At 40.0% G+C, this 19,479-nt stretch overlaps 1 protein-coding gene across 1 annotated transcript in view; it reads right to left on the bottom strand.

Annotated features, from left to right (window-relative positions):
• The window catches only part of MMS22L (MMS22 like, DNA repair protein), a 125,151-nt gene that overhangs the window by 47,873 nt on the left and 57,799 nt on the right, over positions 1–19,479 (bottom strand). Inside the window, exon 13 of the mRNA XM_089665288.1 lies at positions 18,549–19,058. Within this exon, the coding sequence (XP_089521414.1) occupies positions 18,549–19,058 (510 nt within the window). The remainder of the gene's footprint in view (positions 1–18,548; positions 19,059–19,479) is intronic.

The raw sequence follows: 19,479 nt of genomic DNA, 5'->3' as shown, positions 1-19,479 counted from the left end.
CTGGGGGGAAGTGATAGCTGAATTTCTGAGCTATAGTGAAGAAATAAAACCCCATAAAAAAAAAATACTGCAAGACTTGATAAAATAACTCATGCGGTATTTTAGTAGCGTATACTTTTTTTACTGACCTCCGGAATGGATTAAATGGTTTTCAGTGCATTCCTACGGGAAACAGCGTTCCGGTTTACAAATTTTTTTGCTATACAAGTCCTGCAGAACTAATTAAATTCATAAACCAAGGCATTACTGCATATTGAGATTTTGTTTACTAGTAATGGCGGCAATCAGCGACTTATAACGGGACTGTGGCGGGCATGCGGGGGGGGCTGATTTGGTGTCACTGACATCCCCAGTGACACCAATACAGTGATCGGTGCTAATAAAAAGCACCAACATTGTATGACACTGGGAAGGAAGGGGTTAACATTTGGTAACTCTGCACTGTGTGCTTTACTATATGGGCTGTGTCTGGTATGCAGAGCCATACAAAGCAGTGTGCAGGAGCTGACAAGGGAGAGATCTGTATTGGTCTCTCCTTCATTGGAAATACTCAGTGATCATCAGGTGCCGGTGAATAATCATTGGCTGGGACCCAGGAATTGACAGTCGAGGACACGAATGGCGACACGCGTAGGGCTCATGCACGCCCCCTACCCGGAAATGCCAAATGAGATAGATATATATATATATATATACACATATACACACACACACATACACATACACGTGATTCTGCACACCCCTGTCGCCCTGTAGCAGTATTTCTGCTATAGGGCGGAGGGGAAGCGGTTAACTGGTCACATTAATCTGGTGAGTTTGTTTCAATTGGGGAGACTTCTGGTGGTGGAAAAAGGTGTGGTCTACCTATAAATCACCTGATGCTGCTTTGTATGTGATTGAAAAGCATCCTTTTTTTTTCCATTGAAAAGGTTTCCGAGCAATTTCAGGTGAAATATTCGAACAAAATGTGCACTTTTAATTGAACTCATGCATCCCTTGTTGCTTTTTTGTACTGAAATTTTAATTTACTTATGAGCACTATTTTTGCAAATTCTGGTTCTGAATGGCACTGAGTATTGTTTTACAAGTTCTAATATATATGTGTATACACACACACACACACACACACACACACACACACACACACACACCATTCTATATTGTGCGTCTGTTTGGAATGAAAATATGTCTTATCTTAGTAATAAATGTTTTGCTGTTGGCTGTCTAATTCCAAACGCAGCTGTTACAAAAACACAGTAAAATGGCAACACAGATTTTGCTAAACAAAAGGCAGCCTGATCTGCATCTGTGTAGGGAGTGTGTTCAATAAATTTACCCTAGTGTTTTCCATCTTCTAGTATATCAATAGTCAAAATTTAAATCATTAAATGAATTCCTACATTGTACGTCAATTATATCTAGCCCACTCCTAAGAATCTAATTATACTTTGCCTACTCATATGAACCTCAGCACTCAAAGTTAATAAACTTACTCTGTGAAGATCTCCACACATTTACTGCCTTCAATTCTGTGACACATTCATTAGGCCCTGTGAGTAGGCACTGCTGGGTCACACATATCCCACAGCCTGCCTTCTGTACTACAGAGGAACAGAGAGAGAGAGAGAGAGAGAGAGAGAGAGAGAGAGAGAGAGAGAGAGAGAGAGAGAGAGAGAGGTATCAGACGAGTGAGTTAGCACAAGAATCTCAGCTTGCAGGCAGCAAGGTACCATGGGATATGTAGTCCTTAGAAATCAAAAGTAAACAAAAGAAGCTGCAAAGCATACAGGGAATCCAAGAAGTTGAAACAGATGGCCATCAGACAGAGATCTGACAACAATAAAGGAGCTTTTTCAAAAAAGGTTTTGTTGAATTGCCCAAAAAAAAAGATTGTTTCTACGGCTGTTAAAAATAAATACAAAATGAAAGTATAGATCTCCTTTAACAGAATGGGGCCACTACTCATCTCTTATCCCAGATTATTACATTCTTCCTTTCAATACTTTTCTTTTAATTCAAAGAACTTGACAAAGGACCAGACAGAACAAAAAAAAAAAAATGTTGGTTACATATGTATGGAAAGAGGGTTATGTACAAACACTACTCTTCAGGAATAAAATGTTGCCAAAAGTGTTGAGGGGTGCTTTGCTCCCCAGGACCCGGGTAACCTTCTGTAACTGAAGCAATGAAAGAACCATAGATTTTATTCTGTAGCAGGTTAATGCCCAGTCATTCATCTGTAACCAAAACCAGTTAGCTCATGAAGAAAGATCCAAAGCCAGCATACATCAAATCAGAAAGGCAAAAAAATAAATAAATAAATCTATCTACACACACACTTACACACACACACACGTTTTCCTTTCAAGAGAAAATAACCGACTGCAAAATGTCAATAATATCAAGGATGTAGGATGTATGCTGGCAGCCTGCTGAGGCCCTGAATAAGTTTACACTTTGCAAACCTTTAGTGTAGTCTGTTGCAGTGCTGCCTCTGGCCTCAATTAACCCTGATTGCTAGAGATTAAACGAGTCTCCTGGCAATGAGAAGAGCTTCCATTTGCGTGTTAAGATATTGTGCATAGTTTCCAAACATCGACTTTATTCAGCTTATATATAACATTACTATTTATTACATAATTGTCACAGGAAAGAGGTTTTTCAAGTTTATGCCTTTAAAATATTTTTCACCGACTAATGCACTGGTACTTGCTTGTATAATTGGGAAGCATTAAAGCTTATTAGGTCTATACTGTATATGTGTGATATACTGTGAAATATATATACAGTGAAGGTAATAAGTATTTCATCCCCTGCTGATTTTGAATATGTGCCCACTCACAAAGAAATGATCAGTGTAAAAAAAAAAATCGAATGGTAGGTGTATTGCAACACAGAGACAGAATAGCAACTAAAAATTCAAAAGAAATGCATGTCTAACAAATGATGCACTGATTTGCATGTTCATGAGGGAAATAAGTATTTGATCGCCTATCATTTAGCAGGATTTCTGGCTATAAGGTGTCTTTCATACAGGTAACAAGCTGAGATTAGACGCAATCTCTTAAAGGGAGTGCTGCTAATCTCATTTTGTTACCTGTATAAAAAGGCACCTGTCCACAGGAGCAATCAAACAATCAGATTCCAAACTCTCCACCATGGCAAAGACCAAAGAGCTGTCAAAGGATGTCAGGAACAAGATTGTAGACCTACACAAGGCTGGACTGGGTTACAAAACTATCACCCATCAGCTTGGTGAGAAGGTGACAATCATTCGCAAATGGAAGAAACACAAAACAACTGTCAGTCTCCCTAAGTCTGGTGCACCATGCAAGATCTCACCTCGTGGAGTGTCAATGATCATGAGAACAGTGAGGAATCATCCCAGAACTACACGTGAGGATCTTGTCAATGATCTCCAGGCAGCTGGGACCACAGTCACCAGAAAACAATTGGTAACACACTACGTCGACAAGGATTGAAATCCTGCAGTGCCCGCAAGGCCCTCTGCTCCAGAAAGCACATGTCCAGGCCCGTCTGCATCATTCAGATGTTCAGTGGCAAACTTCAGAGGACTGGTTGAAAGTGTTGTGGTCAGATGAGTCCACTTTGGCATTAACTCAACTCGCCGTGTTTGAAGTTGGAGGAATAGTGCCTATGACCCCAAGAACACCATCCCAACTGTCAAACATGGTGGTGGAAACATTCTGCTTTGGGGGCGTTTTTCTGCTAAGGGTGCAGGACAACTGCACAGCATCAAAGGGACGTTGACGGGGCAATGTACCGTCAAATCTTGGGTGAGAACCTTCTTCCATCAACCAGGGCATTGTAAATGGGTCGTGGATGGGTGTTCCAGCACGACAATGACACAAAACACACGGCCAAGGCAACAAAGGAGTGGATCAAGCAGAAGCACATTAAGGTCCGAGAGTGGCCTAGCCAGTCTCCAGACCTTAATCCGTTTGAAAATCTGTGGAGGGAGCTGAAAGTTCGAGTTGCCAAACGTCAGCCACCAAACCTTAATGACTTGGAGAGGATCTGCCAAGAGGAGTGGGCCAAAATCCTTCCTGAGATGTGTGCAAACCTGGTGGCCAACTACAGGAAACGTCTGACCTCTGTGATTGCCAACAAGGGATTTGTCACCAAGTACTAAGACATGTTTTGTGAAGGGAACCAAATACTTATTTCCCTCATGAACATGCAAATCAGTGCATAATTTGTTAGACATGCATTTCTTTTGAATTTTTTTGTTGCTTTTCTGTCTCTCAGTGTTACAATACACATACCATTCGATTTTTAGACTGATCATTTCTTTGTGAGTGGGCAAACATTCAAAATCAACAGGGGATCAAATACTTATTTCCTTCACTATAGATATACAGTTGTGTTCAAAATAATAGCAGTCAGACATCACTAACCTGATCAATCACTGTTTTTGGTAGAAATGATATTTCTACATGGCAAATAATTTACTAGCAGGTGTAGTAGAGTAATAGAAATCCAACAGACCAAACAGTCATGACATGCATGCTGCTGATTCTGTGTAATTGAATCACTAATTGAAAGGGGCATGTTCAAAATAATAGCAGTATGGGGTTCTATTAGTGAGGTCATTCATTCTTTGAAAAACAGGTGGCAATTATTGCCCTTATTTAAGGAAGGAAGGCAGCAAATGTTGTACATGCTGGTTACAGTGCATTTCTCTCTGAAATTCAGAGGAAAATGGGTCGTTCCAGACATTGTTCAGAAGAACAGCGTACCTTGATTAAAAAGTTGATTGGAGAGGGGAAAACATATAAAGTGCAGAAAATGATAGGCTGCTCAGCTAAAATGATCGCAAATGCTTTAAAATGGCAAACAAAACCTGAAAAACGTGGAAGAAAGCGAAAAACTACCATTTGAATGGATAGAAGAATAGCCAAAATGGCAAGGACTCAGCCAACAATCAGCTCCAGGAAGATCAAAGAAGGTCTAAAGTTACCTGTAAGTACTGTTACAATTAGAAGAAGCCCCCGCAAAGTCCCACTGTTGAAAAAAAGACGTGCTGAAGAGGTTACAATTTGCCAAAGAGCACATTGACTGGCTTAAAGAGAAATGGCGCAACATTTTGTGGACTGATGAAAGTAAGATTGTTCTTTTTGGGTCTAGTGGCCGGAGACAGTTTGTCAGACGACCCCCAAACACTGAATTCAAGCCACAGTACACTGTGAAGACAGTGAAGCATGGTTGCACAAGCATCATGATATGGGGATGTTTCTCATACTACGGTGTTGGGCCTATTTATCGCATACCAGGGATCATGGATCGGTTTGAATACATCAGAATACTTGAAGAGGTCATATTGCCTTATGCTGAAGAGGAAATGCCCTTGAAATGGGTGTTCCAACAACACAACGACCCCAAACACACCAGTAAACGTGCAACATCTTGGTTCCAGACCAACAAGACTGACGTTATGGAGTGGCCAGCCCAATCCCCAGTCCTAATCCAATAGAAAACCTGTGAGGTGACATCAAAAATGCAGTTTCTGAGGCAAAACCAAGAAATAGAGAAGAACTGTGGAATGTAGTCCAATCATCCTGGGCTGGAATACCTGTTCACAGGTGCCAGAAGTTGGTTGACTCCATGCAACACAGATGTACAGCAGTTCTCAGAAATAGTGCTTATACAACTAAATATTAATTAAGTGACTCAAAGGAAAGCAAAATCTTCAAACATTTTTCAGTTTATATAGTGAATGTTTGAGTTTGTAAAGAAGAATACAAACACTGCTATTTTTTTGAACAGTCTAATATTCACTTTTCTTCAATTATTTTAGAGGAACAAACACAAATTTGATATATTTTTCTTCATGTTTTGATTTGGAATAGAATGTGTAGTGTTCCCAATGCATTTGTGTGTATGGAAATAAAAGCTATTAGAAGGATTTTGAGCTTTATTTACCACACTGCTATTATTTTGAACGTGTGTGTTGCTCTGGACTGGGTAATGTGTTAGGAACGTAAGGATGCCCCATCATTTGATAGAAATGAAAATCATCAATTATCAGCGTAGGGTCAGACAATGTGTCCAAGGATTTCATCCTAATACCTAATGGCAGTCAAGTGCCATTGTCTAGCCTGTAGGGGTCTGTGCGTCCATCCATGCATACACCTCCCCAGACCATCACTGACCCACCACCAAAACAGTCATGCTGAACGATGTTACAGGCAGCATACACCCTGTTCCAAATTATTATGCAAATTATATTTTTCTCTTTTACCTAAATAATTGATGTAAATAACAGTCAGCATAATTCTCATGTTATCAACTATTAAGAGTACATTTCAAATTTTATTGAACAAACCTCCTAATAACAGTATTTTTTTTTTTTTAAACATAAAAAAAACTTACAATGCACTGTTCCAAATTATTCCGCACAGTAAGTTTCCAAACACTTTATAGGTTGTAAAGAACTGAAAATTGTCATTTATGTTTGCAGCATATTTACTGAAATCAAAAGCTATTTCAATCAAACTTTTAACAACATTTTAACAGGTCACATTACATTGTAAAATAGGACCCCATATTTGATAGCAGCTTCACAAGTCTTGCATCCATTGAACTTGTGAGTTTTTGGACAGTTTCTGCTTGAATTTTTTGCAAGATGTCAGAATAGCCTCCCAGAGCTGCTGTTTGGATGTAAACTGCCTCCCACCCTCATTAGATCTTTTTCTTGAGGATGCTCCAAAGATTCTCAATAGGATTGAGGTCAGGGGAGAATGGAGGCCACACCATGACTTTCTCTCCTTTTATCCCCTTAGCAGCCATTGATGCAGAGGTATTATTTGCAGCATGAGATGGTGCATTGTCATGCATGAAGATGATTTTATTACGGAAAGCATAGTTCTTCCTTCTGTACCAGGGAAGAAAGTGGTCAGTCATAAACTCCACATACTTTGCAGAGGTCATCTTTACACCTTCAGGGACCCTAAAGGGGCCGACCAGCTCTGTCCCCATGATTCCGGCCCAAAACATAACTCCACCACTGCCTTGCTGACGTTGCAGCCTTGTTGGAACAGGGTGGCCGTCCACCAACCATCCACTACTCTATCCATCTGGACCATCCAGGGTTGCACGGCACTCATCAGTGAACAGGACTGTTTGAAAACTAGTCTTCATGTATTTTTCTGCTCAATGCAGCCGTTTCTGCTTGTGAGCATTGGTTATTGGTGGCCAAATAGGTTTATGCACAGTTGCAAGACTCTGGAGGACTCTACACCTTGATGTCCGTGGAACTCCAGAGGCACCAGCAGCTTCAAATATCTTTTTTCTGCTATGTAATGGTATTTTAGCAGCTGCTCTCTTGATCAGATGCATGGATCTGGCAGAAATCTTCCTCAATGTGCCTTTATCTGCAGGAACCCGTCTGTGCTCTGAATCAGCCACAAATCTCTTAATAGTGCGATGATCACGCTTAAGTTTTCGTGAAATATCTAATGTTTTCATACCTTGTCCAAGGCATTGAACTATTTCACTCTTTTCGGCAGCAGAGAGATCCTTTATCTTCCCCATATTGCTGGAAAATGGTGCTCTGCTTAATAATGTGAAACATCCTCCTTTAGTAGTTTTTCCTTAAATTGGGCTCACCGGCCAATCTAATTATCACAGGCGTCCGAGATTGTTTTCAGTGATCAAAAGAGCCCTGACAACAATGCCATCCAAGAGTTACACTGAAAAACAAAATATTTAATCTTTGTGACACTTAAATAGAATTTGCATAATAATTTGGAACAGGGTATAATGTTCTCCACGGCTTTTCCAGACCCTTTAACGTCTTACATGTGCTCAGGGTGAACCTGCTCTCATCTGTAAAAAGCACAGGGCGCCAATTCTGGTGTTTAATGGCAAATGCCAATCGAGCTCATGGTGCCGGGCAGTGAGCACAGGGCCCATTAGAGGATGTCGAGCCCTCAGGCCACCCTCATGAAGTCGTTTTCTGATTGTTTGGTCACAGACATTCACACCAGTGTCCTGCTGGAGGTCATTTTGTAGGGTCTGGCAGTGCTCATCCTGTTCCTCCTTGCACAAAGGAGCAGATACTGTTCCTGCTGTTGGGTTAACGACCTTCTAAGGCCCTGTCCAGCTCTCCCAGAATAACTTCATGTCTCCTGGAATCTCCTCCATGCTCTTGAAACTGTACTGGGAGACACAGCAAACCTTCTAGCAATGACACATTTTGAGGTGTCATCCTGGAGGAGTTGGACTGCCTCTGCAGGGTCAAAGTATCGCCTCATGCTACCAGTAGTGACACTGACCCTAGCGAAATGCAAAACTTGTGAAAAACAGTCAGATAAGATGAGTAGGGAAAAAAAATGGCAGTGGCCTCACCCGTAAAACCATTCTGGTTTTAGGAGTCATCGCATTGTTGCCCATCTAGTTCACCTGTTATTAATTTCATCACACCAGAGCAGCTGAAACTGATTAACCCCCTCTGCTACTTAACGGACCAGATCAATACCACAGGAGTTTAATTGACTTGATGATATCCTCTGATTAAAAAGTGTTCCTTTAATTTTTTTTAAGCAGTGTGTATATTATTATATATAGTGCATCCAGAAGGTATTCACAGCACTTATCTTTTGCCACATTTTTTATGTTACAGCCTTATTCCAAAATGGATTACATTAATTTTTCTCCTCAACATTCTACAAACAATACCCCATAATGACAACATAAAAAGTTAATTTTGAAATCTTTGCAATTTATTGAAAAAAACAAAAACAAAAAACACACGAACGCACACAAGCATTCACAGCCTTTGCTCAATACTTTGTTCAATCGGGTTCAAGTCTGGGCTCTGGCTTGGCCACTCCAGGACATTCACAAAGTTGGCCCATAACCAGTCCTTTGTTATGTGAGCTGTGTACATCCACCAAATATCTACCGAGCTCCAAATTTCTTATTGAGGGTGGCTACCTTCACTCTACATTGTCCCACTGTATGCAGTAACAGATACCTTTCCCTACTCGTTCCTGAAAAGACTACAGTAATGCATGCCAACACATGCAGATCGGAGTTGCAATAACAAAAAACACAAATGTACAAAGAGCAATAGGGAAAAAAAAGCCCAGTATAATCTCCAGCACACAAAACAATAAAATGCAGTTAGAGCAAAGTAGTGCATGTGACCACAGTAGATGTGCAACGCTGGCAACTAAGAAAGGGAAGTTGAGGGGAGTAACAGGCTCTTTCATGGGCATATGAACTGATCACATAAAAAGACATACGCATTTTAAAAAATATTTACAAACTTGTAGTCTATGCTGTTGATTGGGTGGCTATTTACACAAAGCATTTATCTACACTTAACCCTTTTGCTGCCAGAGCTGTTTTTGCATATTTTGCACGGTTAAAAAAATAATTTTAGGCCTGAAGATTACACTTAACCCTCAAACATTATATATTTTCAGAAAGCAGACACCCTAGAAAATAAAATAGTGGTATTTCCAATTTTTTATGTCACATTATATTATTGCAAAAGTCTAAGAAACGACAAATTGCAGTAAAAATCACACTAAAGTGAATTTTAGGGCAAATACATGCAATAAATTACCCACATTTTTGGTAAAATATAAAAAAAGATAGGGTTGTGCTGAGTAAATAGATACCAAACATGCCAAGTCTTTCTTTTTAATGCCGACGCCATCATGCTAATGGTGATGGGGATCTACAAGAATAGTGGTCAGCTGTGCAATTGGTGCCATCTGTTTGGTTTAACATGTACTTTTACTACTCTCCTTCTGAGGGTTTTTTTTCCCCAGTCCTTATTATTGTCGAATGAGGCATTCATAAAGCACGGAGTTTTTTTTTTTTTTAAATGCAAAAAATGATTCTACTTTAACCACTTGGCAACCGCGCTATAGCCGAATGACAGCTACAGCGCGGTTGTCCAGTTCAGGGAGAGCGTCACATGGCATCCTCCCAGAACGTGCCCTCCTGCGCGCACCCTGCAATCTACAGACACAGCTGATTACGTGATGTGGTAAAAGGCCAATCACAGTGGCCTTTTACCACGTGATCAGCGGAGTCCAATGACACAGCAGATCACCAAGTAAATGCAGTTGCCGGTTATTGGCTGCACTTACTGCTGATAACCGTCAGTTGTCAGAAAACAGATCGGCACTGATGCTCAGTACCAAGCAGTGCCCCCCATCAGTGCCACCCAGCAGTGCCAGCCTCATCAATGCACATCAGTGCCAGCCTCATCAATGCACATCAGTGGAGAAAAACTACCATAATAGAAACAAAGAAAAACTTATTTTTATTTTTTTGCTCTTTTTTTGTTTATAGCGCACAAATAGAACACCCAGTGGCGATTAAATAACACCAAAAGAAATATCTATTTGTGTGAAAAATATGATAAAAATTTCATATGGGTACAGTGTTGCATGACCGCGCAATTGTCATTCAAAGTGAGACAGTGCTGAAAGCTGAAAAGTGGTTAACCACTTCCCTCTGGCCCATGTACATAAATGGCTGGACGGGAGCAGTGCTGAATCCGGTTTCCTTTTATAAACGGCACCCGCAATCCCTGCTTGTGCATGCTCCTTGGGAGCACGCGGTACCGCGATCCGGTGCCCTCCTGATCATGTGATCACCGATTAGACAATCGGTGATCACATGAATAGTAGTAAACAAGATGTCACTTCCTGACATCATTGCTTACTGCTTGTGAAATTTGTGAATGATCACAGAGGTCACATGGTACAAGGCTATTCACAACAGCCTTGAACCATGTGACAAGCTGTGACCAATCACAGCTCTCACAGTATTTCTCAATGGCTACAAGAATGCAGCCAGAGAGAAGAAATGATTGCTTTTACAGCCTTTTTGAGTGCAAAAGCAATCAGTGTAAAAAAAGGGTGCCAGTAGGTTTAAAAAAAAAAAAAAAAAAAACAAAAAAAAAAAAACAAATATATAAAAAAAAAAAAATGTAAACTTTTTTTAAAAATTATAAATTTTTGGGTATAAACGAATTTGTTGTTTTTTTTTTTTTACTAAAAAGACAGCCGAATACATTTTGGTCAAGATTTATGAAGAAAGATTATTCGCAAAATTTTATAAGAAAAACTTTTTCTTTCAAAATGTTTGGACTTTTTCATGTATATAGCAAAAAAATAAAATCCCAGTGGTGAATAAATACCACCAAAATAAAGCTTTATCTGTCTCAGAAAAATACTAAAAATTCCACTGCGTGTACAGTGTTATATCACCGCGTAATTGTCATTCAAAGTGCGTTAGCACTGAAAATTGGCCTGTACAGGAAGGGGGTGAAAGTGTCCGGACTTGAAGTGGTTAAACTGATACTAAAGGGTTTTTTTTTTTTAAATAACAAACATATCATACGTATCTGCTTTTTGGAAGGGTTTTGCAGAGCAGCCATGATCCTCCTCTTCTTGGATTCCCTGATGACATTACTTGCCCTTCCCCCCTGCCGAGTGCCCTCAAAGAAAGCTGCTTGCACTGGGGGCAATCATGTGTTCACTGCTGAGCCATGCTCTGTATGTCCATATGACACACAGAGTGGGGTTCGGCCCTGATCACTTCTCTAACTTAACGTAAACCAAATAAATTTACATGTATTGGGTTTTTTTTTTTTTTTTATAGCAAAGATATGTAGCAGAATAAATTTTTGCCTAAATTTATGATGAGATTTGATTTTTAAAATGTTTTTACTGGATATGTTTTATGGCGAAAAGTCAAAAATATTGTTTTGTGTTTTTTCAAAATTGTAGTTTTTTTGTTTATAGCGCAAAAAATAAAAAACGCAGAGGCGATCAAATACCGCCGAAAGAAAGCTCTATTTGTGAGGAAAAAAAAAAAAAAAGACAAATTTCATTTATGTACAGCGTTGCATGACCGTGCAATTGTCATATAAAAGTACCACAGCACCGTATCGCAAAAAATGGCCTGGTCAAGAAGAGGAGTAAATTCCCTGGAGGGCAAGAGGTTAAGAGAAAACAGAAAATGTCTATTAAGGAATAAAAATAACAAAGAAAGGAAAACAAGTTCTATTAGTGCTTTTACAGTTTAACATTTGATAGAGGGCATAGTTTCTGCTTAGAGTTTAGGGCTAAGTTGGCAAACAAATGCGGACATATACAAAAGTCATGATTACTACTCTTATTTTACTAAGATCCGTTAAACAAAATGACATTCGCTATTAAAAAGATGAAATAAATATATCAGAGTGCAATGTTACAGGGCTAATTGCTTTCACTGCACAGCGGTATGTTATTAAGAAGGACTTAAAACATTGTGAAGCACCTCTCTATCAAATAACCCAGCCAGAAGCAGACAAGACTGTGTCAACGGCTGCTCTGCACTGTCGAGTAGTTAGCAGCCAGCTTTAGACTACTGTCATTATAAAAGCAAGATGACACTGTTCTCTAATCCAGCCAAAGCTGATAAGTACCATCAACCTGTCACTTCCTACACTTCAAAATTCTTCCATCTCGGCTTCAAAGAGTTTTTACATTTCGATTTCTTTTGCTGGCAGCTTCTCATTCTCCCACGGTGCTCTAATGCAGCATTTGCACACCAGGGTGACTCCCCACCTGAATAGCAGGTCATCCCCTGCTCACTGAGCTCATCTGTGGCCCATGTGCTAGGCAATTTAGATCCAATCAGCCCTTATTTAGCTCAAGAGTAATGAGCAGCATAGTGACACAGAGTTAAGCCTGACCCTCAGGACACTGCTCATCAAGCAGTAAAACTGTGACAAAATCATTCATCTTCTACCCGCTGGCAAGAAATAATACTCACATTCTCTGTATTACTTTTCAAGATACAAAAAAAAAAAATGCTCCTGAATTTTCATGATGTGAGACATTAATTTGCAGAGAGCTGAATTCCCTTAAACCCCCCACTGCTATGTGCTCACCAGGGGAAATAGGCCTTAGGAGACAGAAATGGAATAAAGAAAATTGCTCCAGCTTTCTTTTCATTTTAAATAAGCCTTGTATCTGACACACTGAAAACACAGGGAAATACCAAAGAAATTAGAATCTTGTCATTTAGAAGAGGAATATCATAGGTTAAACTTAAGGGTAAAGAAAAACCTGCATGAACATGAATAGTACACAAAATAAATTAAAATACATATACAGAAGGCATGCAGATAGTTGCTGTTATTTATGTGTGAAATTCATTCACTAAATGATATGGGATGTTTTGTTTTTCACCTTGAAACATTCATCTCTCAAAACATTACATTAGACAGTCAGTTGTCACTGCAGATAAAATACTTGTGAAAGGAAAAATGTCATTACATTGAAGCCTATGGACATATTTTGGGAAAAAAACAAGACAATGGCATCAAAGTGGTAGACCGAGAGGCACAATGTTGTAATTACCCTATAACCTCACAAACATCTATCCTCCAATTTGTTTTCACTCTTGGGGATGCCTCCTTTTCTGGTTGTACATGCCTTTCAAACTTTCACCAAGAAGCTGCAGAGCCAAATGTGTAGCTTATAAAACAGGACATATTCAGTGAAGTGTGTAGTCTACAGTGACTTGAAAAAGTATTCAAGTGTCAAAATGTCCACCACAGTCCCACCACAAGTCGCTGATCACTGCCATTATTAGTATAATAAAAAAAAAAATCCCAGTATCTTTCCCGCCATTTGTAGACGTTATAACTTTCACGTAAACCAATTAATTTACACGTATTGGGATTTTTTTTTAGCAAAGACATGTCGCGGAATACATTTTGGCAGAAATGTATGACTAAATTTGATTTTTAAATTTTTTTTACTGGACATGTTTTATAGCAAAAAAGTACAAAATATTGTTTTTTTTCTCAAAATTGTCAGCCTTTTTTTTATAGCGCAAAAAAATAAAAAAAAAGGCACAGGCGATCAAATACCACCAAAAGAAAGCTCAATTTGTGGGAAAAAAGGACGCAAATTTAATTTGGATGTAGTGTTGCATGACCACGCAATGTTCAGTTAAAAGTAACACAGCGCCGTAATACAACCTGCTTCTGTAACCGCTTCCTCACCGCTCTATAGCAGAAATACTGCTACAGGGCACATGGGTGCGCAAAATCACACACATACATACATACTGTATATATACACACATACATACATACACACACGTGCATACACACACGTGATTCATGCTCCCATGGTTTACGCCCCTCCCAGATAGCGTCAGATTGCCCGTCAGTACACCAGTCATCACCAGTCATCATATTTAACCCCTTGATTGCCAGGAGCACGCTCATACACAATAAACATCTATTGCTAATATAGTGTCTGAACGGGTCAATATGTTTGATCAGATCAGCACTATACTAGCGTTCACATTAGTATAGCGTCCCCAAAAATGCGTTAGCAGGATCAGTCCCGGCACCTGCGTTTAGCCCCTATGCTTACCCCTCCCCTTTCTCCCCCAGCAAGTGCAGTGTCCATAGGTCACTGTCACTTGATACATTGCACACAAAACCGCAGTGTTCTCAGAATCAGGCCTGATCTCTGTTAGCACTTGCCAGTAAATTTTGATGACTCTCATATGCAGCAGAGTGCCAGTACTAGTGCCGCTCTACCTTTTGATGAACGGAGTACCAGCGTTCTAGTACATCTTGGTCTTTCACATACCTCCTTGATTTTTGGAGTTGTTTTTCATGGAATATCTGTATGCGTTGATTGTGGATCAAAGCAATTTATATGCACAACAATTTATTGCCGCCAACCCAAATTCAAACCTTGCCAGACCATTCGCACGGAAACTCATTACGGTTTTCAAATTTACATTTTTTTTGGGCCTAACCCTCAACATGGGCATTACTAAAAGAAATGAATTGCGGTTGTATTGGTCCGCAGATCTGATTCATCATATGTTGTGTTCTCTGCTGCCTTTGCCAAGCATAGATATGAGATTATAATGTGTTTTATGCATGTCAACGACAATACTCTGTCATCCTTGGGGTAACCCTGAATTTGACCGGCTGGCTGGCCATACACTATACAATTTTCTGTCCAATTTCCTTTAGATTTACCATCAACTATGTAGTGCAAGGGCCCACCTAATTGGATACAATTGAAAGTGTCATTTAGGATTGACCTCGTATTATATGGTTTTTAATAAATCTAAAGCAAAATTCTCAAGAAAATTGTATAATGGATGGCCAGCCTAAGTATGTTTAATTTCTGGGTAATATTTCCAGCAGCTATTATAGGACAAAGCAAACCTGTGATATTCAGATGGAAAAAGCTGTGAAGCCAATAAATTGTCAGACTGGCTGAAAAGGAAGCAGGGCAGAGCATCTTGAAAACTGGAAGGCTGTATATTCAGTCATTCAGTGTGCTATTATTTTACCACCACATACTTCAAAGCTTAGTAAAATCTCGTTAGCATGTCTAACAGTCTTGCAGCAGATTAGGCTGGCCATACACTATACAATTTTCTGTACAAATTCTGCCCAATTTCCTTTAGATTTACCTTCAACTATGTACTGCAAGGGCCTGCCTAATTGGATACAATTGAAAGTGTTTAGGTTTGACCTCGTATTATATGTTTTTTGGTAAATCTAAAGTAAAATTCTCAAGAAAATTGTATAATGTATGGCCAGCCTTACTAAGCCCTAGAGGGCAATAACTGCAGAAACTAGGAGTTACAGAAATATTTTGCTGAAGCAAATATTGCAATATTACCTGCCAGTCTCAGTTTCTGACATTGATATGCTATCCTACAGAAGATGAAACCTCCCTGTTCCTCATATGCAAAAAGATTTAAACAACAGTGCTCAACAGTGTAACATATGCAGTAATTTTCAAATCATCCAAAATGAACGTCCAATAATAAAAAACTCAATCCATAATGATGTGTATGTGTCTTATTAAAGTGCTCGGTGCTCAATCGACAAATGGTGACTGGTGCTCTTCAGTGACCCCCTTTTGAGACCACACTCACAGATTTAATGGACCCTTTGCTTGCACAACAGAGTCATAACACCTCACAGAAACCAAAGGGAAAGAGGAGGGTAATACTGCTTTTATTCAAAATGTATACAAGTATTGCACTCACAAGAGACGTGACGTCACCGGAAACCAGAAGCTCCGTCTAATGTGTTTCGCCCTTCCCTCTGGGCATCTTTTTTATATTAGTAATTTCATTGTGTTACAGTATAAATTAACCCCTTATAACAGTGATTATCTGCTGTTTTTGTACTATAAAGGGCTCATTTTCATTTTCTTGACCCAATCATGACAGGTGTCTTATGCTGGCCATGCACTATACATTTTTGGATGAAAACATTTGTACAAAAATTATTTTTACATTCAATGAATAGAAGAAAGTTGTTAGAAATTTTTACTTGCTTTTAACAATCAATCTTAAAATGAATGTACTTTCTGAACAAAAATTCACATACACCGCCTGAAAACTCATTTGCGCGAGAAAAAGTTTTCTATTCTACTCTTTTGATTTTTCCAGTCACTGTGGTAGAAAATGAACATCGATTTGTCTCTACTATCGATTAGAAAATTGAACTAGCATTCTTAAAATGAAAATTTTTGAAGGAAAAATGTATTTGTATGGCCAGCATAAGTGACAGTAGGCGCATGTAGCTTGTATCAAGTTACCTGCCTATGACAGGGGAGACTGTCATGCATAATATTATGTTACAGTCCTGTCTGAAAACCTGCAAAACAGTGTTTCAGGTCTTTTTGAATTTTATTCTCTTTACATAAAAAATAGGATGTCAGAGTCTGATGATTTGTACCAGATTCAAATATCTCTCTTTCTCCCTCTCTCTACATCTCTCTCACTGCGTTATTCTCAAAGTGAATTAGATATTTTGTTCCCTATTCATATAGCTGGTTATTTATATTTACTACTGCATATAGATATTCAAGAATACATTGTTTTTAAAAAATACATTTTTGAGGTTTTTATCTGATTAATTGAAACAATCAGACAACTAATCGATTATGGAAACAATCACTAGTTGCAGCCCTACTTGGTACCAGACTGGTGAGTTGGAAATGACCAGAACAGAAAAACTTAAGACAGCTAAACAAATCCTCCCTGGAATGTGAGAAGTACTTTTGGAACAATTCAGGATAGTTTGGTGTCCAGCCATAAGATAGTAATTCTCCTCCAGATCTAGTAAAGAGCCAGCATCTGAAGCAAGGAACAGGACGCACTCCATAAGACGCACTTTTCCCCCCCCAAAAAAGGGGGGAAAATGTCAGTGCGTCTTATGGAGCGAATATGGAGCGGCCGGTCCGGTATTTCCACCGTCGCCGTGTCAGAATACCGGGCCGGCCGCTCAGCTCTGCAGCGGGACCTTATGGAGATGACTGCGACCCTTTGGGGGGGGGGGGGGGGGAGCGGGTACCTGAATTTGACAGGTACCCGCTCTTACTTCCGCGGAGTTGTTCTTTGATCTTACCTGTTCCTCTATCCAGCGGCGCGCTGTCTTCCCGGCTTCTGTAGTGTGGACGCTGGGCTTGACAGCCGGGTGCCAAGTGCGCATGCGCAAGAAGCGGTGCTTTTTGTGAATGGTAAGGCGGTACCTGGGACACATGACAGGTCCCAGAAGCCGCCGGACCAATCACAAAGCACAAGTGCTTCTCGCCCATGCGCACTGGGCACCCGGCTGTCATGCCGAGCGCCGACACTACAGAAGCCGGGAAGACAGCGCACGGCTGGATAGAGGAACAGGTAAGATCAAAGAACAACTCTGCTGAAGTAAGAGCGGGTACCTGTCAAATTCAGGTACCCGCACCCCCCCCCTCCCCAAAAGGTCAGCAGTCATCTCCTGTGCTGTCAGCAGTCTCTGGTCATCTCCTGTACTGTCTGCAGTCTCTGGTCATCTCCTGTACTGTCCGCAGTCTCTGGTCATCTCCTGTACTATGTCTGCAGTCCATTAGTTCAGAATTTTTTTTTTCCTGTTTTCTGCCTCTAAAACCTAGGTGCGTCTTATGGAGCGAAAAATACGGTATATGCAAAACAAAGAGCATATACCTGGGTGAAAGCTGAAACAGAAGAAAACACCTGAATTCCTTTCTCATAAAGCTCCAAATGCCTCAAGGAAGGAGGTCCTAACCCAAGTAGGGAAAGTTCCCCAAAGACAGTAAAAGGTTCCTTGTGCCTGTTTGGGAGCAGCTGCAGCTGGACAATAGTGAGCTCTGTTTGCCAACCAGTCAGGGACACACAGCGTCCACCTCCAACAATTACTATAGTCACCAAAGTGATCAGCAGGGAAGGCTCCCCACTGGCAGAAAACAATAGCGCTGCAGGTGGTATTCACCCATCAACACCGACTATGTTGATGGGGGAAACAAGCGATTATCTTTCCTGCAACAGGGGGAATACCAAGCCGGCCGCTCCATAAGACGCAGACATTTTCCCCCATTTTTTTGGGGGAAAAAAAGTGTGTCTTATGGAGTGAAAAATACGGTAATTATGATGGCCACAAAACTGGGCACCAGGATGATCAGGGGATACAAACTAACTCCATAGAAACATCATTGTTTAGAAAATTTACATACCTGAGTCTGGAAACTGCTGTCTGTAGAAAATGGAGGACTGCACTAAGTTCTGACTCTCGACATGCAGGAAGTAACATGCCAAAACCATCATTCAGTAGTTTTTCTTCAGAAAGAAGCAATAAATTGCTTGTTTCGAAAACTTCTTGGACACCATCTACATATGTGGAGAGCAGTGACCAATGTGTATGCTTCTGACCGTAGTCACCCTTGGACACCAAGAACTCCTTTGCAGTTTCACGGAAACTATTGGAGAGTTTTTCTGCTAGAACACCAATATCCATATTTTTTTCCACATAAGTAAGGATAAAAGCAAAGTGTCCTCTCCACACAAGGGTTTTCTGAGAAGAACTGAGCATCCTAGGTATTAGAAAATTTAAAAGATCCAGGACCCTGCTAGTTACATCTTCAGTCTCTGCCAATGTGGCCAGTAAGAGAAACAGGGTGAAGAAGTTCTGCAAACCAACCTCTTGGAGCTCCTGCATCTTCTTTTGGTGAAATTTGGAATAGATTCTGTAAATGGAAATGTAATTACTATTAACATAATTAAAACAGGTAATCTGTAAGTGAGAAGGTCCATCACCCTTAGGACACTAACATAAATAATAATAATAATAAAAAAAAAAAAACAAAACAAAACAAAAAAAACACACCACACCCTGGGTTCACAGAATGGGATAGGGTTATAGGGGGGATGCCCGGGGTGCGTATCCTATCACCAGTCTATAACCCAGGGTAAATGAATACTCAGCCTGTGTCCTGAACAATTAAGATATAGTTCTTTGGGCCAAATCTAGTAGTAAAACAAGTAAATTATCTAACTTTATTTCCCAGTTTTTTTTTTCTTACAGCTTTAATGCAATGATTGTAAAAGGGGAAATCTTGGTGCAAGGTCCACTACCCCAGTATGCTTATATCAGGAACAAATAAAAAT

This window comes from Staurois parvus, unplaced genomic scaffold (assembly GCF_062004578.1).
Source record: "Staurois parvus isolate SC_StPar_1 unplaced genomic scaffold, SC_StPar_1.0 ptg000048l, whole genome shotgun sequence".
NCBI lineage: Eukaryota > Metazoa > Chordata > Amphibia > Anura > Ranidae > Staurois > Staurois parvus.
The sequence above is the reverse complement of the archived record's forward strand: the minus strand, read 5'-3'. Positions and strand labels throughout refer to the sequence as shown.